Here is a 24,223-nt window from a genome sequence, read left to right on the forward strand (position 1 = left end):
CACACTCGAGACATACCCTTGCATATATGCAAATCTGCACTGAGACATTTGGGTCAAAAAGTAGAGTTTGAGTCTCTTAGTTTGGATTAATATTAAACTTTCGCCTAATCAGAATATTGATAGTCAGCCTTTTTTACCTCAGTGTATCCGGCATCAGGGCAGTCCCCAATTCAATCCTTGTGCTATTCTAGAAAAAAAATCACAACCTCCACAAGCTCGGACCCCACCTCCCTAACCTAATTTTCAGGTCTCCCTCATTCGTACATTAAAAGTTTGATTAATTCTGCCAGCAGAAAAAACCCCGAGATTTACAGATCTCTGCCAAATCACAACAGGAAAGCTGTTACTTTTCAGGAATGTCACCCCAGACTTGTGCTGAGGTAGCTGCACAACCAGCCCTCTCCRCTTAGCGCCACAATTTACGCGAGAGCACTGGCTTGCTGCTGGGAGTGGGAGGATAGTGCTCCCACTCAGCTAAAAAGCATCTTCTGGGCAGACTTCCCATCCCTGAAGGCTCTCCTGTGCTACACCAAGTTATGGTATTGGTCAGTATTTATACACAAATAATGTTTTCTAGGCAAACAGTAAAACAGTATTTGCYGTTGAATGTCAATGCAGTGTTTATTTAAGAGCAATTTTTCTGACTAACTGTACATACATTTCTGTTCAGCATCCTCAGCCCTGCGTGGGCCTGAAATCAGGTAATGGAGGCCACACACTGCATGGCCATCAGCCCACAGGCCCTGCCACATGTCTGCTTCTGAGTCACCTATTTCAAAAAGAAATTTCTAAATATCCAGGCTAGATCTGCATAAACATCTGCTGACGAGATTGAGAACACATCTTAGTTTTGCAAGTCACTATCACTACCCCAAGTTTTACATAAATAAATAACCATCTGCATTTTCCAAAAATGCATTTTAAATACAATTTTCTTCATTTCCTATTCACTCTTTCTCCATTTCAAAAGTTTCAGGTATCTAGTAAAAAAGCAGATTCAGCACCAGCTGAACAGATGTGCAACACAAACCATCAATCAGACTCTAAGAGAAATTCTGACAAACATATATTTCAGTGCAGTCAGGAGGATAGGCTAATAACACTCTAAGGAAGAAGGGGAAAAAATAAAAAAAGCCCAAAGTCAGCTAAGGAGCTGAGCTTACCTTCTTCCATCTCTGAGTAATGTCACCACCTCCAAGCAAATGTTTGAGAGAGCAAGACTCAGCTGAGGGCCAAGCAGGCTCCATTACAAACACTTAGATGAGCTCCCCAGCTGTGAGCAGGCATTATTTCTTGTTAACACCTGCAAACTGCTGAATTGGACTGAAATATGTGCTGATGCTGACTGTGGATTTTCTCTCCTCTTTTCTCTTGATGGGTTCATTCTGAGAGATCATATGTGCACTTTCACTAAGTGGCTATTTCAGTACCCTTTATTTTAGCTGGTTTGTATTTGAAGAACACTAAGCAGTTTGAAGTGCCCAAAAAGAAGACTGCTTTCTCTTATTTTGTAAGCAAGTAGTTTTGACTTGCTATGTTTTGTTTCTCTGCAAACACCTGTGGGGTGTTGACCTGAAGTGGGATCCAGCTGCTCCTGAGAGCACCCGGGTTGGGAGGGTGATGAGGACACAGACCAGTGACCTCCTGGAGAGCCTCACAGCCAGTTTCTCAAGCTGTGGCTGGATAAGTATAGTTTGGAGCTCAGCCAGGTCTTGCACCTGCCTCTTCCCTAGAAATAAAGATTTAGGGAGAAACTGTTCAAATGGGAGTTTTCATTAAGATAAAACCCCACAACTTCTCCTGCCATATCCAAAAATCTAGAACTACTAACTTTGCTTCTATATTTTTATTTAAAATAAAACCTAGAATATAAGTAAATTAAAAAATTATGGTGTGTAGCAGGGTTTCTGGGAAATTCCCTGGCCAGTCTCTAAGATGCAGTCTCTCCTGCTCTGGGAGACTTTGCCTTTTGTCTGAGATTTTGCACAGTCAAAAGCAATACCCTGGAGCAGGGAGACTTACCCTCCATGTAATTTTACCAGAGCTATTCCTCAGAAAAAAGAGCTTTGGCTATTTTCCCTTCACTACTTACACATCAAAAGAAAACCCTTGAAAGAAACCTAGATAATTCCAAAAATCCAGTTGTCCGTGTACATTCTATAATTCTCTCCTTCTGTGCCAAGGTCCTTCCAGCTTTGTTTTGTAGCAATTACAGCAATGTCTGCTGTACTGAGATACCACATGAAGTGGTAACCTGTGATTTCAGATCTGCATGAAAGGTATTGCAGGTTGGGTAATTCTGCCTGTTGATGTTTTTATAAACAGGGTCAAACCACTGACTACCTCACACTGGAAGTGTGGAGTTGATTTCCATTCTGAAATTTTTTCTCAAAACCAGAAGTTTCTTCAAAAGATATAAAATCATGCTTACCAAAGTTTTTGAGAGTTTTTTTCCTTTTTTAATATGGATGCCATCCATGCTACAGGCTAACCCTGGGSCAAAGTTGTACAGAATGAATTCTGATGAAGAAGAAACTTTGGGGTATGAGCGAACAAAGGAAAAAAATGTCTTGACAAGCCTGCATAAAAATGCCAAATCTACCTGGGGATTGACGGTGAATTTTTTTGGCAATTATTTAAAATAGGTATCTTTTAATCCTAAGAAAAAGAAACACCCCAAAACATTTATGTGCGTCTGGAAGTAAAGGAATGGAGAACCAGTTACCGTGCTGTTCATCATGCTGTTAGGGTCAAGTGTATCAATTCAGCTGGGGACAAAGACAATGTAAAAAATATTTCCAAAGACTGGATGCCTTTTTGGCCTGAGGATTTTTAAAGGGGTTGTACCCCACATTTCAAAGGAAGAAAGGCTTTAGCTCCTGAAAAAGTCAGCTGGCATTTTGACCTATAACAGTAGGCATTCTTAAATATTTCCAAATACTCATTTGAATTTAATTATCATACTTAGAATTAAAATATATGCTTTACTGAATTGGGATGGGTCTTTTCTAAATGAAAAGTTAAAGCAAATATCCAGCAAAGACAGATGAAGAAGAAAAGAGGTAAAGTATCCAAACTTCTGTGTTAACACAGTGAAAAGAATAAAACTAGTTCTTTACAGAGGACTGATGAACAGTGCACACTCAGTCTGGTATAAATAAGAAATTAAACAACCCCTTGTGAATGAGTTAAAAAAAAAAGTTCTTTTTCAAACGATGATAGGATATGTGGCAAAGCTGAATATGGCCCTCTGTCCTATGCAGAAGATGAAAATTCCAGGATATCTATGCTTTTGTTTAAAACACCATAAAAGAAAAAAAAAAGGAAAAATAAACTCTAAACATCCAGAATAAGGAAATTCTACATGCTATTTAAAACCATGGGCAATGGACTATGACTCACGGGTTCAGATTTCAATGTTGACAGAAATTTGCTGTGTGACCTGGGGGAGAAGTCATACAACCTTTCAAATTCAGCAAACAGGTATGCTAATACTTCCCTATAGCACCTCTCAGGAGGGTTTGTGATAGTGAATTAAAGTGAGCAAATGTGACTGAGGTTCTTGGATGGAAGAGGATAGCAGTATAGTATTTTTGTTACATTACTGGAGGCAAAGGTGGCAGAATAACTGAACTAATATAATTCAACTCCAGAGACAGATGTAGTATATAAAGTGAACTAGCTGGCTAATAAAGAGTAAAGAACGTTTGRTGTGATGGTCAAAAGCTTTAGAAGAAATGTATTTTTAGATTGAAACCATTCTTGACTAGGGATGTGGTGATTTATGATATCATCTCAATCAATAGTTTTGCTGAGGTAAGGCAGCACTCTCTGAAAAGCTTAATAAAATTGCAGTAAGCTACGGAAAAGTTTAATGCCTAAAATGTTCATTTCAAGCAAAGCATAATGAAGCCTACTGCACTGCTTTTTCATGCCTCACAGTTCTTATGAGGGGGGCTGCAACTTTGCCCTGCAGTTACATTATTTAATTGAGCCATATGAATAAGTAACTCTCTTCCTTAGATGACTTCTTCTTTAAATGGCTGTTGTATGTGCATCAACTATTTTTACTGCTCAGATTTTTGTCAGCTTCATTAGGAAAACAGCAATATTATTAATCCACTTCTTATTGGCAGGAATGACAGCACAGAAACTGGTCTGACAATGTTTGAACACCAGCATTTCTGTGTGTGCCAGTGGGACTCGGAGCTACCTTTGCAAGTCAGTTCAGTGTCCCGAGAATCCTGCCTCGAAGCCCTGTGATATGTCAGGTGAGGGCCACTTTGTGGCCCGTGTGTCAACCCATCACATTTTAACCTTAAGCTAACTAGATAGGGGTTGCTGCTAAGCAATATTAAGTTTCCTGCTCTGCAACACCTTTAAATTTTCCTGACCTATCCATGAGGGGATGTGTTTGATCTCTCTTAATGACACGAATGGGCCTGAGCTGACCAGTGGTATACAGACATGCACTGATGCAGCCAGGTAGACGCAGAGAGCTCTAACATCCTGCTTGCTGTCCAAACACAGTATTGCACCATGACTAGACAATTCAGCTGCCTCAAATTCATCACTTTTTCAGTTTAACATACATCAGAGATCAGCTGTGTTGAGTGACCCGGATTTGGTGTAATGCACCCTGTGGAGCCTTAGAAATGCAATAGAAGTGGGGGGACCTTTTTTACACGACTGATACTGAAAGTCATGTAATCTAATGTACAGAAGGGACTGGCAAAGCGTGAAAACACTGTAGGTAGGTGGCCTTATAAAACAGAAGGGCTAGTCACGTAACACAGCCACAGTCGTGCACACAGAAGCACCACGGATTACCAAGCATGCACGGAGCTAGAGGATGTTAGCCTGAAAAACGTGTCCCCAGTAGCTAAGCTAATGGAATAATTCCATGCAATACTAATAAAGAGCTCCATTTATTCTCACTGGAGCCAGCTAGCCACTAGAGGGAAGAATAATCTAGTGCTGCCAGTGCTTGCAATTTATTATGCCTTTTGCAATGCAGTATGTTTTTCTTAAAGCTGTTCTCATGAGGCTTAAAGAGTCTTAGTTTTCAGTCAGAGGAAAAAGACCTCTAGTTTTTACAGTTGGTGAGGAAAACACACAAAGTTCAAGGGCTCAAGAAACAGAAAGCATATAAAAAGAGTGCTGCACCTCTACTGCATCTTAGAATATATTCTGATTTTTACAGCCCAGATGAATTGTGGACCTGATTTCCAATTAATTAAGATTATTATGACAAATTGCCTTGGTAGCATTCATCATGTTGTGACAAAAATTGTAGGATTTATAGCTTTTTTTATGGGCTTTTCATGAATGAAAGTATTTTCCCTGGTGACTAGAAAGGGTAGGTCAGCACTGTCGTTGAAAAAGCCGTTTTCCTTCTGTACTGAAATTGGCAACTTGCTAAAAAGTTACTTGCGTTTTCTTTAAGAGTAAACGTATCTGAAAGTAGAAACCAAAGATAAGCCCAATGTAATAAATAACATACACTATATTACCAGTCTTGCTCGTTTTGCTATAGATAACRGCTAAATATCCATTTATAGCAGCGGGAAAGCAATTTGGATATGTGAAGGCAAGTTTTTGCATGTACAGCTAATCACTATTCATTAATGAGAAGCTATTCAGTAACAGGAAAATAATAAATAAAATTTAAAAGCTGTATTTATCTGAAGATAGGCAAGGAATTAATTAGATGGATAACTGCTGGATGTTCAGCAGATCAAATTGTGAAGTTTGACTGAAGGYCTATCAATGGGAAACTCTGAGCCCCAGTTTTTCTTCAACTTATAAACTCTGCTAAAATTAATGGATCCAGTCCTGTTCTTCTAAACAGGAAGAAACAAGCTTAATCTCACCAGGAGAAAATGGATCAATACTCATCATAAGAAGACCGTGGCAAGCTCATAGATAATCAGTCCTGTTGTGAGTTCTCTAAGATCTTGGCATGTAAGGAGACACCTGCTCCTCCACAAGCTCTTATGGGTTTTACTTTCCCTGACAGCACCACCCTCTCAGTGGGTGTTTACGGGGCCATCAGTGCTGCCTTCTACCCTCTCCAAAGAAGAGAAATAAGACACAGAGACAAATATTTCTTGAAGCCTTCCAAAAGGCTTTCATCAGAAAATTCACAGGTTTTCCAGGAATAGGCATGCACAGGGCATACAATGGGAACCCCCTCTGCTCAGCCAGACTGTGATTTTCAGTGTGTGGGGGTATGCTTGCCTCTCTGTGCAGCACATACCATGGCAGCTCAGTCCCTGAGATATTTTAAAATATCTTACCCTAGCTCTGAAGGCCTTCCTTGAAGAAAAAAAAGAAAAAAACATTTTAAGATTCCCTTCTGCTCTAGTGTGAAGGCTAACAAATACAAAGAAAATTTATAGTGAGCTGAGTGGGAAGCAGTGTGTTACTGTGCGGAGGAGGGCGTGGAAGGAAGAGGAGAGGTAGGTTTAGCTGAAGGGAAGCATGCCTATCTATCATTGCCCCCTGTAAAAGTATCTGAACCACCTCTGGGACATATGTTAGCAATGGGCGTGGGCTGCATGGTGGTAAGAGAGGGGGAGATGTGTCAAGTTATGAGAAGATTGTACTTAGGAATTTCAACAGCCACAGCAAAATGTAACATAAGTTCCTGTTACTCCAAGGAGCAGTGTGCTCCCCTATGGGCTTTCACCCATCGTGGGGAGAGCAAACACATGCAGCAGGTGGAAAGACAGAGCCAGCAGCCAGGCAACAGGATGCACGTGGGAAGCAGCTAGCAAGGAACTGCGAGGACCGAGCCCTTCATCCCAGGGATCTGCTGCCGCTGGCTCAGAAGAGCTCACTTGCTGAGTGCTCCTCAGCCTTTGCAGCTCTTCTCCAGCGAGGAAGGATATGGAAGAGGTAACTACTTCCCCAGGCTGTGCCTTATCTGCCCCTGCAGTATGGTAGGGCTCTTCCTGCACATCGTGGTAAACACAGGGAAACACTGCTGCAAGCGTTACTGCAGGAGTACAAAGAAGGAGCTAAGAGCAATAGGGCAATGACTAATAACACTAATCTATTAGCTTTTCTGCAGCCTCTTCTTTAGAGGGATCTGTAGCTGCTGTATGAACCTTAATGAATCAATGCTCATGACATCCTGATGTGCAGTAGGTGAGTATTATTATCCTCTTTTACTGAGAGCTGGAGGCACATCAAATCTAGTTTTTGGTACCAGGCCAGGCAGAGAACCGCAGTAGCTGGGGAGCCGATGGCTCCTTATTCTGCCGCTGCCTCCGGGCACGCAACCTGCCTGCTGCGGGGACACAGCACATACCCTTGGTGGGGACGGATGCTCACATCCCCCCTGCTTTCCTCTGCTGGAACGAGGGGGACCCGAACTGAGAATTTCGCTGTTTCAGGTCTTCAGTTTAATTGCTCGACTGTTCTTCTCCTTCCCTACATCAACGATACAAGCCAAGTACTCATTCCAGGTGCACTCCTCATGCTCTTTTTGGACCCAAGAAACACTGAGCAGCCAAATCATACCTTAGAGTGCTTCTGGACTATAATTAACCTTAGTGTATCATTTTATGGAAGGGGAAGCTGTTAAATTTGGCTGAATTGAAAAGAAGTTGGAAGAACAGTGGCAAGATAATGTTTTTAACAAGCAGCTTTATTCATTCATGGCAGAGGTTATCATCCAGTCGTGTTGGGTAGGAGGCTGACATTTAAAACTTCACATCTTCTTTGTTGGGAGAAAAATACAACCTATAGCTCAGAGTTTAAAACTACACTTGAGACTTGTAAACAACACATTGAAGAACAGAGGACTGAGGACCAGTTCTCCCAAGGACTTTAAGAGAAACACCCTGACAATCCTTTTTTATTCCTTATTCCTATTAATTCCTATGCCTTAGAAGAAGGCAGCTCGGTGTTGATTTTGAGGACAGTGCACAGAGTAAGAAGTCAGTCTAAATGGCATCTCTGGCCTGTCCTGGGGGCAGTGGGTAGACTATGGAACAGGGTCCCCATTTGCATTCAAATCAGATCTAACCCAGAAAGCAATTTATCTTCCCATTCTGGTTTCTGTACTGCCCATGATAGAAACACTGAGGGAGTAAATCACGAGATTTAAGATAGTCCAATAAAAACTGTAACACTCAACTCAGAGACAAGCCTTCCTCTGTTCTTGGCTACAAAAAAGACTGGTTTTGTATTTCTTCTCTAGCAATCTACATAGTCTGTTTACAAGAAGGGTTATATTGTTCATATTGGTAATTGAAAATATTTTTAAATAGACTTGCAAATAAGCATCAAGAAGCTCTGAAATCAGTGAGTTAAGTATGGCTTTACAYGTCAATTTAATTTCATCTTATTCTTTTAAGATACTCCTTAAAAGTAAAAATGTCTGTATAAACTGGAGGTCTTCTTTCATGCATTATTTATATTATTGACTTATTATGAAATTATTATTATTGTCTATTATGTACATCGTTTAAAGGAGGTACCTAAAGTAAAACATAAAGTGAAAACATATGCAAAAGATGAACAATCTCTGCTATGTCAACATCAATCTACRGTCTGTTATTGAAGAGACAGCTGTTCAGGTGATTCACTGTTTGCAGGAATTCAAAACTGATTATTTTGTTGTGCTCTGAGCTGTTGCCCTTAAGTGAACTACTTACGTCAAATAACAAACTACCATTATGCGGACATACTGACTCGGTGAACAGGAGAAAGAAATATAGTCATAACATGTAATTTCAACAGAAAAATAGAGCTTGTCAATCTTCTGCTGGAGGCCAAACAGCCAGGCAGAATACCACGGTCATCACCAAGACAGAACAAATCTGATTGATTAACTTCTCCGGAGAAGGGACAATTAGAGCTGATAGGATAAAGCCACTCCAGACTTCACGCATGTTTTGACATAGCCCAGCGCACAAGGACCGTCTGACCATCACGGCACAAACGCGGCAGCTGGGCTGTGAGGGCAGCTTCGTGCCATACTGCAGCAACTGCTGCAGGGAGAACTGGGGYGGGGAGCAAGCTGAAATCACTCCAAAGATACCTCAAAGCATGGCTGACTCAGTACAACTAACCAGCTGCTCCTGCGAGTGTGTTTAACAGCAGCAACAGAGCACCAAAGCAAAGGCATAGACTTTTTTCAATACAAACAGTATGCCCTTGGGTGAGAAAAGCATGCAAAGTGAAGGATGCAGGAGCATTGGGAACAGCCCAGATCTAGTCAGGGCTGGAAACTGTGGAATAAAAGAATTGTGAAGGACTCTCAGTGATGGTAAGAGTAACAGGAGTCGTGAGAAAGGTTAATAATTAAATCACTGGTGAAGAAAGTCTCAGCAGGAAAGTTATCAGGATCAGGGCAATAATAACTAAAAACAGAATAAAATATTATACAGATAATTTGCAAAGGTGTGAAATTCATTAAAAAAGGAAAGAAAATAGGAAGTGAACTGGTTGAATATAGAAACAGCTGACAGTCAGAAAGTCATTCTGTCACTGCCTGAAGGTGTGGTGAGGCTAGATTGGTGTTTCTCATGCCAATCTTGGCTCTTTTAACGGAAAAAGGATGCTTAGATAAGTACCAAGGATTGTTACTTAGGCCTGGTAAGGAATTACTTTAAAAAGAAAAAGAGAGGGAAAAAGAAAAGAGAAAGGAAAGGGGAACCAGAAATAGTGATACAGGGCTAAAATTAATTCCAAGCACTTTCAATGTAACATCTTATTTGAATATGGCATCATCCACTCCCTCTCAGTTCAAACTCCTTTGTTAATCACAGGTAAACAGCAATTAATTTGTGCCCAAAATCAAACAGCCTCTCAGAGGGGGAAAGTAATAGAGACTTTACTGCTATGCCAGAAATTGCATTCTGCCCAATGGTAAATGACAGAACAACTGCAATGGCACAGCCTGACTCACCAGAATTTCAAACAGGTCYGAACAACAAATCTCTGCCAAAGAGCTGTTGTCTCACAGCTCTGAGAGCTACATGATTGAGATGAATCCTAGAGATTCTGCATCAGACTGAAATCTATAGCCAGAGCCATTTAGATTGGACCTTTCTGGCTAAACAGTGCCAATGCTGCTGATATTTCTAACATCTTTGACTGCAGCTTCATAAGCAAGGATGGTTGAATGACATGTTGGCCACAGTCCTGCTAGAATCAGAGAACAGACCTTTTCACAATCAGAAACTGACCCCCCCATCAAATTCCACTTTGTAAATACATAATTCTTATCACCACTACAAACATAAATGTTATGAGGTGAAATCTTGAGTCAGCTGATGTCGTCACTGACGGCATTTCAGCTAGTATGGTTGTAATTTTTGGCTTTAGATGTGCATCATTGATTTTGGGATTTATGAAAAGTTTAGAAACAAATTATTTCTCTAAATTTCATAAAAGTAAAGTGGCAGTTTTAAGTTTTGAAAAACAAAGAGTAAGAGTAATAGGTGAAGTGAGAACCTTATATTATTTTGCATTCTGTTACATTTCTCAATCCTTTTATGCAGACCATAAAAGACACTGACTATTAAAAGAGAGTTTTAATAAACTTCTGTTTATTTATCCTGCCACATTATGCCAATTTTGGTGTGATGAAATCACAAATAAGTACCAAGAGCATTTCTGGGACTAGCCCAAGATTACGAAGGGTATCTCCCAAAGGAAGTTTTTCAAGGTTTCCTTTCAAGTGTACAGTAATGAAGGCTTAGTGCGGATTTGCAATAGCAATTGTCAGTTATAAAACCGGAGGGATTTATGTACTAGCCCTGAAAGCTTCTGAGCTTGCCTTCGGCATGATACATCACTATCGCTATGCAGAGCCACGCAGACAAAACCCAAGCATGGCTACCATTCCCACATCACTAAAATGCAGGGAAGGATTTGGGTGCTCTGGATGGGGCCGCGGCATTTGGGGATGACAAAGCCAGTTAGTGCTGTCTGGAATCCATGGGCTTGCCCCYGGCCAAGCCGCTGGGCAGCTGGATGCAGCCTCAACAGCAATCACAGCCTTCCTGTGACGGGATGGGAGCTGGACATCGCCCTGCAACTCTACTGCAGATGTAACTATGGAGATTTCTCACTTTCTTGTCTCTCTCTCTCATCCTAACATGATGCAAGTTAACAGAAGATACTAAAGCATGTCTGCAGAAGACATACACCACTGTTTGTCTTGGAATATCACATTAAAACAAAAACAAAATACACTATCCCAGCTTGTTCCATTTTTGTCTAAAAGGGCTCCAGCATTTCACAGTGAAAAAATATTGTGCTTCCAGCTGATCAGAACAGAAAATTATAATGAATAATTAACTYCATTATTGTTGCCTGTTTGCTTGTCTTGTTATGTTGGACTTTAAGGACTCCACACTGAATTTTGTGTGAGTGCACATCTCTTTTTATGCCTGTGAATTTTCTGCATGGCAGGTTTAATATATCAGCTGAGCTCCCCTTAGCAAACTAAACCAGATAGTACAAGATCACACACAGAGATTCAAGCATGGCATGGCTGGCAGCATCCAGAGTTTCAAAATGCTAGCAATGAAATAACATTTGAAGTACACGAAAGAATTTTGCAGGGTTGCTGTGGGTGGCATACCTATATTTACTATTCAACAGCAGGCCTTCAGCAATAATGTGGTCTTGATGAGGGTTTTATTTTTAAAAGAAGTTAAAAAGGAAGTAAGAACAGTGATGCTGGATATATTCAATAGCCTGAGAAACACAGAGAATCATAAAAGATAGGGCTGGAGGGGACTTCATGAGGTCATGTGGTCCTTCCTCTTACCCTAAAGCAAGATCAGCAATACTTAAATTATTCCTGACACACATTTTCTACCCTGTTCTTGAAAACATCCAGTGAAGTGACTTCTCTTGGCAATCTACTCCAGTTTACTCCAGTGCTTAACTATCATTACCATTAGAAAAATTTTACTGACATCTAGCTTGTGCAAGCCCTTGCAGTCTAAAGCAGCATTTCCTCTTCTGTCCCCACTGGACATTATTAACTTCCTTTCAGAGGCAGCCTTTTAAGTAGCTGGGCACAAGTAGGGCTAAATATAAACCAGTTTAGCCAGTTTTGCACACATATATGCAGGCTGGGTGTGTAAAAGCTATAACCTGAAAGATATGGCTGAACAATTTTTTTAACATTTGCTCTGAGATGAATAAATGTTTACAGGATTTGACTGAGAGAGGCTGAAGCTGGACGTCCTCAGTTTCACCTATAGTCTTGACTAGCATAAAGCTAAATGTGGTGTAAAGCTGAGTCAGATGACTGGCTACCCAAGGGTTTTCATTTCTTTGAGTGAAGTGATCATCTAAACAAGGTTACAGATATTCTTTAACAAATTATCACTTTCCAAAACACTACTCCAGTGTTGCCAATGGACAACACTTTGCTTAAGCTCCATGGGCCTATTTCCCAGTTGTGATGCAGGAGTCTGACAGGAAGAACTATTTTCCAGTGACTGACAACAACCAGAAAAGCTTTCTGGTGAATGACCAGAGGGAGCAGGYGTCAGCCATAGGAGCCCTGAAAGAGGTGGGGACACTTGGTCTTAAACCCAGCCCTTGTCAACACTTTCCCACATGCTCAGCTCAAAGAGCATCTGAAGTCCAGGAAGAACAACACAGGCGTATATATGAGTCTATACAGGACCAAGACCTTTAACTGCTATGATTCTGGAAGAGACTGAAGCAGAATACATTTCCTGATATACTACTATGAAATTACTTCTGGCAATCTGAGCTGGGGTTGAAAGGATGATAAATTCCAAAGGAAAAGGTGAAAGGCATCACAGAATACCGAGAACACCGAATGTGGCAGCTGGGCCAAGGACCCCAGGAGGTTGCGTCACCAATGGTGTTTTAAGGACTCCAAAAGAAAAGAGCACCGTTAGGAACCCAAAGAGCCACAGTCCACTGTGTACGGCTGGAACAGGGATCAAAGTTTTTATAGTACCATACAAAGAGTATCAGTAACCAGAAAAACAAACATCTCAGACAGGGAGATATCTATTCTGCACAAATGGAGCAGTCTGGGGAGAAGCATCACAAAACAATGGTATATATTTGGTAAATGTTATAAGATTGAAAACCCCCCAACTTCACACCTTTACTCTCCTACTGAGATTGAGATATATAGCAAAAAGCAAGTCCATGTTGAAATTCTACAAAGTGTAATTGCATTTTGATTTTCTTCATAACAACATCTTTTGCTCAGAAGGAATAGGTGAGCATTTTTAATAGTATTTTTGTTAACATCAATAAAACCTTTGAAAAATATTTTTAAAGCCCCAAATTCCTTTTATAAAAAGGAAAAGCAGGTTTGGTTTTGAACTCTTAAAAAAATGATCCTTGAAATTGCGTGGATTTTTTAATCAAATATCTCCCCCCATGTTTTAAACTAGTTTTACTGCAACCATTGTTCATTTTAATTTCCTAATAAAATTTCCCAAATAACTATTATTCTGTAACATTATGGTTGGAACAAATCAAACAGCTCTTCAAGAACGAATATGAGAATTAGATTGGGAAGGGGAAAGAAGAAAAGATGAAGGACTCTCTCAAGTTTGACAAAACATTCTCATGAATCAGGCTGAATGGGAAATCCAATGATACCACTGTGGGAGGAGTATCTCATTACTAACTTCTGGAGCAGGAGACATAGTTCATATTCATTACAGTTATCGTGAAATATTCATAACATTTTCCCCTAGCACTTAGCTTAGAAATGTAGGCAGCAAAACTTGAATGGGAAGCTGGACTTGAGTTAGCGTTTGAGACTGCTTCTGCAGTCTTATTTCAACTGCTCTTCAGGCATATGTGAATGTTACCTGATGATCAAACTTCAACTGAAATACTTAACAGAAAACATTGCCTCCCAGCAGTTGTGCATGCCATTTCTCTACAACTAAAGGAATGACATAAAAATGGCTATCCAAATTTTTACTAGGATTTATTTTAAAGTAATCATTATTCAAATTTATTGGATTAATCTCAAAGCTTTTGCTGAAAATTGAAAATATTAGATATTAACATTGGAACTGAAGTTCTTTGTACTAATTTTTCAGATAAAATGCACACTACTGGTTACGTCCCCTAAAGTGAACAAACRTTCATGTCATAAATAGTTGTACAAAAACCTTTCATATGCATGCACAAATATGCTATCTAAATTTTCTGGAAGCTTGTTCAGATACTCTCTGAAAGGAAATTCAAAGCTAGCAGGAGGAAGATAATTTTTAATTATTAAAAAAGTCTACCCGATATTCATGTAAATGATGTTACAGTATTCTTACCTCCAGTCATAAAAGCGATGATGTTAGTAAAGAACTGACCACATCAGTCTCCAGACAGGAAATATCTTCCTTGAGACACCAGTTAAATAAACTGTTTATATCTCTTTAGTGTATAGGAGATGTTGCTCTGCCTCAGAAATGCCATCATCATCAAAATTCCCATTTGGCAGATTCAGTAAGTGAAAATTAATGGCCATGGCAACTTACAAAGCTGCATCTCTGCAAGTCCTGCTTTATGCCATGAGGAAGCACACGGCTGAGGACCCTTTGCCTGTGAGCTACCTGCTCTGAACGTGAACAAATGATTTCAGATTCCAGCACTGCTGGCCTATAACTTTCACAAACACTAAAAAATGACTGGCAAATGTAATTTTATTTCAATGTGTGTTCTTATGTAAGTTAATTGTAACTGTTCTAGTGCCTGAAATTTCAACAAGTAAGAGTAAAAACTAAAGGTGAGACAAAAAACGTAGCATAGGCCAATTCATAAACCACAACAAAATTCTGACGCCTCATCTTAGAGAAATAAAAAAACAAAATCAGAATATTTTCACAACTGTGACAATACTGACTTAACAGGGGACACGAGCAAATGGAGCTGGCTCTGGAGTGACATAAAGGTAGATGTTATGATACCCTGCTGGTGACGGGGTGCTTCAGTTTCATTGCAAGATATATACTGGTGAGGATTATTGGGGAAGCAGATAGGAGGAGGAGCACTGATCCCACCTACGCACTATGCAGTGCATTGGGGAATGACCTGCCTTCAGGGAGGATTTTACAGTGAGATGAGAGGGCTCACTACTGTCCTGTAAAGGTACATACCTTCATGCRAGGGGACGCAAAGCCCAGAGGGGAAGCTGCCCTGGGGCACAAGGGTCTCCACAACCCATCAGTGCTACTGCACATTAACTGACCAAAATTGCTTTATATATCCATCAGTGGRAAGCTGCAATTGTTAGCTTCCTATTGCCAAAGCTGTCTTGCTCTAAGTTCCTGCAATAAATCAATATCCTCTGCTCCTTAAATATCACATATACAAAACTGATGAGAGCTGCCATGAGAGAAGCACTGGCTCCAGAGCGGTGCCCACCTACTACTTTGAAATATTTTTTAGTGACTTGCCTTCAGATTTTCTTCTGACTAATAAATTGTCCACTGACCTTAATCATACTAGACACAAGAGTCTGAAAAGTGAGAAGCCTGGCCAACAGCCTCTCCCCAGCTTTCAGAGAGAAGAGATCATAATAATAAGAATAAAAAGCTAAGTAATAGATCATGTGTTAGTGATTGCAGGCCGGGAAAGTTATTATACAGGTCAACAATAGCTCCAGAATACTATTGCTTCAGCTGTAGATCCMAAATGCATTGAGATGCAGTCTCTTTCATGGGAAATCCAGAAGGAAAAAAAAATCCCTCAAATAAACAAACAAAAAACACCTCAAGGAAACACGGAACAATTCTTTCATTAGCTGAAGGTTTGATGAAAATGAAACAGACTGTAACATGAAACAACGAAACACACTGCATTGGAAATACAATGTAAAACACTACTAATAAAAGACTCATCAGGCTTATTCCTCTTGTACTAATTAGGAAACTTATTGTTCCCTAATTGGAAGTCACTCAACAAGAAAGAAAATTAACAAGCTTCCCTGCATGTGGCTAAAAATATTCACCAAAAGGAAGATGGAGACATTTGCATCACCTTAAATTTTGCCTCTCCCTTCCCCCAGGTGTGATCTGGGTCACTGAAGATAATGCGACATTTTCATTAATTTTAGCAGAATGAGGACAGCACCTCCATTTAAAAAAAGTATATTTTTGTTTATGTGACACCCTTTTCTGGGGATATTTTTGAGCATGTTATAGTAATACAGAAACACATTAAAATAGATGGGACTTCATTTCTAAGATAAAGATGTTTTCCATATCTAAGGATGTATACAATGCTATACATTGAAGTGCAACATAAGGACATCAAACCCATCTTCAGTTTGCCCAAATGCCAGAGGCAGCCTAGCCAGTGCACCAGCCTATATTTATCCCTGTCTTGTGTATCATTGTCCCCAGTGTAGATACTTCCCAAGAACAGTGATTTAGAAAAGCTGACAACATGGGAGAAGCACCTCTAGAATTTACCTTATTCCACAGTTTCCTAAGAGCTAGCTGTATCAGTTTGTGAAGCTGTAAAGATATCTATGTGTACAAATGCACGTGTTACATTACTGTAGGAAAATCAAAGCTAGAATGACCTCTAGCCTTGTGCATAACATTTAACAACATCCTGGCCTTGAGACATATCACTTGCTGTGTCTTTACAAAGCTTTTTGACCTTTTCTCATCCCTTCATTCATATCATTCTTAGCATCAATGTGTTTTCTCATGTTTTTCATGTTTGAATACCGACTTTATGTAGTAACATAATTCATTTTTTGAGTGCAGATGAACCTTCCCACCAAACAGTCTAAATGACTATGCCAATGTGGGCATAGTGCCTCCTTCCTGACCTCCACAAGTTACTGACCAGACAAAATTATTTGAGAGTTTTGTAGATTATAGAACTTCTTTGATTTTAATTTCTTTAATTTTAATTTTTTTAATTTTTACTAGAATTGTGGGATTTTCTATCTGAAACATCTTTTAAAAATGTAACAATAGGGTGGTTGGAGTTTTTCTGCATATCTTCCCAGCAGCACTGATCCTGCACTCTTTCAAGGTTTGATTAGCAATGTAGGTTGACCCTAGCTTGTAGACTTGTTCTCCAGGAACCGACTATAGATCATTCCTCAGAGAGTTGCTGAAAAGTTTGAATTCATGATGTGTACAACAGATTTACCTCTTCTTCTTCTTCCTTTTGTCACTGTCATTAAGTTTACTACTAGATTCTACCTCTCAATTTAGCACAACCATTTACTGTGATTTTATAGTACATTAAGAAAAATAGCGCAGAGATTTTCAAAACAACTTCATCCTGTTTTGAGATTATGTCCTAGACCAGATTCTTATACACATACAGGTAGAAAGTGCTTACACTTTTTGTATTAGTATATACAAAAATATAAGCCTGGGTACATACAAACATATGGGTACATATATATACATACACATTTTGAAATATTGTTTTTGGACTGTCCCTGATTAGTTTTCTGGCAGAAAAATGGTTGGCTTATTCTATATATAAGTATCACTCATCCGCTACAGAGTAAGCCACAGGAAGAGACACAGTGATGATAGAAGTTACACTGATGAATTCTGTAATGTGGAAACTCTGTCTAATGTTTTTTATTCATATCTGACTACTTTTTTAATCATCAGTGCTGTAACTTCATGCCTATAAAGCAGTGTTTACAGCGTTTAAAACTATTTCTCCAGTCCACAGTTGAATGGAAAAGCATGACATGCCTATTAAAACACCTTTAAAATAAAGATTTGTTAAGAAAAAACTCACTTTGCTCTTCTCTCTCTACTTTCTGCATGACTTCTATAAATGTACCTCCATGTATYCAGATTACTGAAATGGTCAGTACAGTAGTGATCAGTGAACACAACTTCTCTCAGAAAAAAACATGTGTGATCAAATATGAGTCCAAAGTAACAGTTCTACAGCATTATCCAAAATCTATGAAAAATGTACACAAATGGAGAGAATTGAGAAACTGTACTATTTTAGAAAATTGAGAAACAAAACAAAACAAAACACAAAGACTGAAGTGGCCCAAAGTCCCCAAAGTAGCAAAAATTTTGAGTTAGGAAGCAGAATTTGAACCCATACTTTAAACAGTGAATGTGCATGCAGTGGAGAAGAGGAGAGGGACAGAACGAAGAGAAATATAAAAACTATGGTAATGGGATACCTCGTCTAGACCTCTTGTCCTCAACAGAGTTTTCCAGTCCCTTCCACACTCCTCATCTTTCAGGCTGGGAAAGTGCTGCCATCTGTGGTTTCAAGCTATACTTTGTGCTGACTTGTCAGCTACCATGCACATACTCCTTCAAGTAATCCTAAGGGACTAGCTCAAATCTTTCTCTGCCTTATCCAGCTACAGATCTTCATAAAACTTGTTGGCACTTCATATCTTTCAGACTTAACCTCTGTAACAAAATTGGCTAAAGTTGGCCAACAGATTCAAAAGTTATTAGGAGGTAGAAGTGACAGACTGGTGCATGGACAGACAATGCAATTGCATACCTTTACCTCTAATGAAAACCAGGCTAAACATAACAAAAGTACATACGGATAGTGAAGGAAGACATCCTGAATCAATCTCAGCTATACTAGAAATGTCAGTTATCTGTTGTCTGCACCTTCTTTAGAAGTGGATTTACCAGTCCTGTTTCTATCTGCTTAAGAATGCAAGATAAACTTTTGCCACATTTTAGGAATGGGCAAGAAAATACCACTTGTTTGACCTGGATCAGTTTATCTAGACTGTAAAAGATTAAACACCAAGAGGACACTGCCAGCAAAGAGAGAGAGAGAGAAAGCTGCTCACTTCCTGGTAGGATAATGAGAGTGCAGCAGCGGAGGTGTGGATTTCAAGATCACAGCAAGCTGTACTTTATTCAGAATGGTACCCACAGCATTTGAAACATGTTCTGTAATCACATGGAAACCATGGCATGGGAGGAATACTGTAGGAGGTAGATTGTGAGGTATAGCAAGAAAAAAATTCAGCAAAAACAGGAAAATAAATTTGCATTACGTAAAGGGGATATGACACAGTTGTGCTGTTCAAAAGTTATTGCTTATATAAAAAGAAACATTGGTAATAATGAAAAACTCTTTCTTAGAAGAGTAGGTGCATGAGCAATGATAGTTAGGTAGGTGGGAGGGGGAGTGTGGGTTGTGAGACCAATATTAGACTTAAAGTATTTAGAGAGGAAAAGTCCCACAAGACGAAAAATCCCTCCAAAAACAACAGTGAAAGCAAAAAAAGACACATTTTAAGCTGTTTTCCTGTCAGAGATGAAAGTGAAGCAAACTACCTGCCACACTGGAGACTGCATATAGAAAACAGAGAAAGATGGTAGCAGAAAAGTGCAGAAGGTCTCTGACAGTAACCACTGTTATTTCTTTAGAAACATCGACTTCTTTTTTTAGAAACACTGAACAAGGAACCTGTGCTTCACTGACAAAAACCCCCCATAGTTAAAGAAACGAATATCACTCAGCTTTAAGGTGTTAATAATGTCCCGTAAGGTCAGGTAGAAAGTCCACTAGCGTCAGTAAAAGGCTGTCTGCTTACTAAAATGACTATTGGCTCATTTCCATTAAGCCCTTATTCAGGTGCAAATTGAGGTCAAGTCAACAGTAAGTCAAGGAAATAACTTGTTATCACACATTACACAATTGCTTGATGGCCTATATTCAGTGAGTTAGGGGCCCCACTTTAGTCTCTGGCCGACATGCCAGCAAAACTCTGTCACAACTCTCAGAGGAATCAGGGTAGCTCTGGGATGAATAAGCAATCCTCTCCAGGTCAAGGTCAAGTCATGCTACTAGGAAGGTATGAAGAAGTCTGCATAGCCTCTTGACAGGCCTAAGCTGTATTTAGCAGAAGACCTAGTTTAACAGAAGACTTCAATCTTTGGCTACTTCTCACAAAAAAAACATTATCATGTTCAGCAGAAAGGAATAAAAACAATGCATAATTATGTTTCATACAAATCAGCTCTGAAAGCGGAAAGGTTTTCCAGCAAAAGTATCCAAAGTATTGCACTAGACTGTAAGAAATAATTCTACTTCATGCCAATTCATGCTGAAAAGTCACTGAAAAAGAAAAGTAATTTTATATTTTGTTCTCTTTTTTGTTTTATTATTTTCCCCTTCCTTCTACTATTCTATGCTTTACATCCTACTTCTGCACAGCTCCTAAGCTTACATGAATTCTACCAAGCAAAGCTTAAAATTAAGCATATTCCTAAAAGCTTTCCTGAATAGGAAGGGATTTAAGAAACATATGTAAAATGAAGTATTCATACAAGTACTTTGCTGAATTACGACGACTTCAAAGCTAAACTCCAAAGCTTCTGCTGCCTAGCCCCTCTGATCTAACTAACATCCTCTGTGGGTGAGCAGTGATATGCAGGACTTTTTGTTTTTAATAATTCCAAATTCTTTTGCAAATTTCATGTCTACAGAGAACAGAAATGAAGGTATGACCAAAAGCAAATATACTCACAGTGAAGTATTTTGCTTCACATATATATTATAGAACTAYGGAACAGATATTTATTAAGTTTCAACAAGAATAAGCTCCACACCTGATGGCTTTGTGGAGTTTGTGGTGGTGCATAACATTCATGTTCACCTTTTCAGATGACTGCATAAGTTGCCGTAACTGTTCTCAGAGGAGGAGTTTTGGCTCAGGAAAGGATGTGGTAAAGACTGTGGGATGATGAGAGGAATCATTGGATCCCTTGAGCAACCTCCAGCAAGATTACAAAAATCCCTGCAGAAAATGAGACTGCTTTCTCCTTTGGAAACTTATGAAAGGACAGAGCAGAAGCAATTCCTGGCCTCTCCTGAGACAAAGTCAGACAGGCTGCTATGGGGAGTTGTGATAAGCATGTTCTTGTCTTCTGTGCTATTCATCACGGTGTCAAGAGCATGACATTCTTAACAAGGATCAAACGCTTTTCTCTACAATCTATTTCTCAGATAAGGTCTCTGGGAAACTATGGGGTAGAGGAGAACACAGAAGGAGAGGAAATTAATGAAGAAATGCAGAAGGATACTCTTGTCACTAATCATGGATACTAGAAGAGATACATTTTTTTCCCCCCATTTTAAAGCTACAGCCTTAGGCAAGTTATACTAAGATTAGGTTATTTTTGGTTCAATGAACTATGATTCACTATTATAGCTGTGATACCTTGCAGGAGACACACAGAAACAATTGTTGAACTAAATCCACGCTGTCTTCTTTTATGGATAAAATTGATTCTATTGTTTTAGGGGAGCTCTCCATTTTAGAATCATTTAAAAAATGCTAATTTCAAAGTTGTCAGTTCTTGCAATTTTCTTGATAATCTGGGATCTTTTAAAAGACTTTAGTAATACAAAATACAAAAGTGTCATAAAAAACCCCAAATTCATCATTCCTGTCGACCAAAGTTCTCATAAATGATCTTTAAAATTTCTTTTTTGGTTATAATTTTCCACAAAAAGCAGTGTAATTCTGACTGAACAAAAGAGTGGAAACCATGGATTTGTCTGTTTTCAGAGAGTCATTGTTCTTTTTAATTAAATGTCAGATTCTCTCTGACGAGTTGCAAAGATTAGCTTTAGGCTAATTTAACATGTGCTATTCATGTTGAGTATAAGTAAATAAATACACAATTATGTAAAACTTAAGCAGTCCTAAGCTATAATTCTGCAAACTATTTAAAGAACAGACCTATTTTATATACCTCAATGGTTTCACTTAACACTAACAGGTTGAAACACTTAGCAAATTCAAAGCACAGGTAGAAGGGTCCCTTTTCAGGACAACATTGAAACATATGTCCAAATCTACCCTTCTTCAGAAAACCTCATACTAAAAATATGTGTGATTGAACACAGTTGTTTGGTATGCAGAAATGAAGAAACACAGAAACAAATAAGAACAGAAAATCTATGTCTTAATGGAGACCGCTAAATGATGCAGTAAAACACTGACTCACTTGAGGGTGGTGAGCTCTGTAAGGGATGGCTGGGTGGCCTTGAGATAGCTCTCTCTTCGTGCCGCAATCTTTGGAGATGGCTTCGGACTTGTGTCTGAGTCTCCACTGTCATCGTCGCCCATGGCTTTAATGTAACTGCCACTACGCATTCGCCGGCAGGGAATCTCATCATCTTTCCCTCGTGGAGTGTACCCAGTCCATTCATCTTGAGGAACCTGCAGTTGTAAATACAATTCCCTTATTAGTACACTTTTCCCTGATGTAATTGCACAGTGAGATCTGCACGCAATAAAGCACAAGAGAGCCAGAAGAGAAATTCACACGGACGAGGGCCCAGCCCCAGCTGTGGGCTGCAGTTTGGAGCGTGGGCCCACTCGTCTCCCTGTAGAGTCACAAGCACCTCTGGAGTTGTCTCTTATTTGCCTCAATTGACAAAGCACAAAAGATAAAAGATAGATCCCTAATCAAAACGTATTCAGACCATGCATGCATGGCCCTGCACTCACCAGAATGATGCTGGTTCAAGAGTTTAAGTGGTTTAGATGCATACTAAGCATCACAAAAGTAGGTCTGTAACTGTGAAATTATAATACTAATGTCTCTGTAACATACTTAGTGCTAGTGGACACCCGTTAGCTTGCAGAAATCCTTCTTTTGAATTATGCTAGTCTGCGTGTCTGAGCCATACACCTCTTTTTTCCCCTTCTTTGTCTTCGTCTTCTTYTTCATGTTCACTATTTCTCTTGATGTGAAGTAAAAACCACCCAACCTTTGCTGTGGAAGTAGGAACACTGCCTATGTGTGCTCGCAAGATTTTGGGACACAGCAGAGATGGTCTGCTTGCTCACCCATTCCCTCCCTTCCTCTGCTCTTGGGGCTTCTGATCGTCTTTTTCACCCATCATAAAACAACACCTGACCCTGTAGTAGTGGAAACAATATGCAGCAGAGCTGGGTTCTTGAAGAAGATGTCTTGAAGTTATTTTGCAGAACCCCCATTTTTATAGTAAAGGTGAAACTGCAAAAGCAGTTTTTAGTTAAAAATATTGTACGCAAGTTTTTAAACAAAAGTAGTTGTCAATTTCCTCTCTGGTTTCCTATTTTTCTGATTATCCTTACTGAATCAATTATATAAGGCAAGCTATAGATGCAATGCCCAGAATCCATTACAAGCTGTATTAAACAGATAATATCAAATCTAGGGTGCTAAAATTTGTCCTACAGCTTCTGAATATTAGCATCTGCCAGAAAAATCACTGTTTCTTTTCCATGAAGAGTTTGTTCTCCTACAATATTTAACTTCTGCTAAGTATTTTGTGTATCTATTGCTTTTAAACTTCAACCACAAGCACTTACATGCCAGTTTGTTTGGACAATCAAAACTGAAATACTGGACTGTTTGCTAACAGCCTAGCTCTCGACTCCCACTACAAACATAAGCCTGAGTCCACAAATGTTACTGTCAATGTGGGTCAAATTCTATGGCATAAAATCAGACTATGTTGCCGTAAACTGTAATCCAAAAACACTGTGCTAAACAAAGGAACAAAGGTATTTAATGGTCCAAAGCATTCATGGGATTATTGCTGCTTATAATTAATTAACTACAGTATTCATAAGCCAAGCCATTGCTTTGTTTCATTCTGATTTCAAGCCCAAGACATSGCCAACTTTCTTCCTCACTGACTCTTTTTTTCCTGCTGCTGACATGATGATTTATGGCCTTCTTTGAACTTCCAGACTCAAGAAAGTACTTGTTTTCTCCTGTGCTAAATCTAAGCTCTCTTTCTTTCCCCAAACCTCCCTTGCTCAAGGCTGGCCCTAATAAACTCACTGGGAGTGCTGACATTTTCCTCAGTGGACTCAAGATTTAATCCTAGAAGTGTACTTACAGCTTATAGCTGTATCAACATTTCTTTTTATTACTCAGTTTTCCTTCTTAGCACTCAGACTTCCTTCCAGGCTGCTCCTTGTTTTCTTTAACCAATTCCTTCCTTGTGCCTCTTTTAACCATCGTTCTATGTTTTTTTAAATACCATTTGGTTAATGATCCTGACTCCACTTCAGTGTGTAAAGTTTGCTGCTTTTCTTCCTTTTTTCCTTTCTTTCTTTCTCTCTTTTTTTCTTTATATTTCCCTGGGGTTCAGGAATGTAAGTTTCTTAAGGCAGGGAAATATTTCTATGTCCAGTTTTCTTACTGAACAATGGCATGCAGAATTGCATACCAATAGGAAGTAATTAAAT

At 39.3% G+C, this 24,223-nt stretch overlaps 1 protein-coding gene across 1 annotated transcript in view; it reads right to left on the bottom strand.

Moving 5' to 3' along the window:
• The window catches only part of DLGAP1 (DLG associated protein 1), a 143,398-nt gene that overhangs the window by 106,542 nt on the left and 12,633 nt on the right, over window positions 1–24,223 (bottom strand). The window contains exon 2 of the mRNA XM_026070566.1: window positions 21,981–22,195. Within this exon, the coding sequence (XP_025926351.1) occupies window positions 21,981–22,195 (215 nt within the window). The remainder of the gene's footprint in view (window positions 1–21,980; window positions 22,196–24,223) is intronic.

This window comes from Apteryx rowi, unplaced genomic scaffold (assembly GCF_003343035.1).
Source record: "Apteryx rowi isolate R43461 unplaced genomic scaffold, aptRow1 scaffold_312, whole genome shotgun sequence".
NCBI classification, from domain to species: domain Eukaryota; kingdom Metazoa; phylum Chordata; class Aves; order Apterygiformes; family Apterygidae; genus Apteryx; species Apteryx rowi.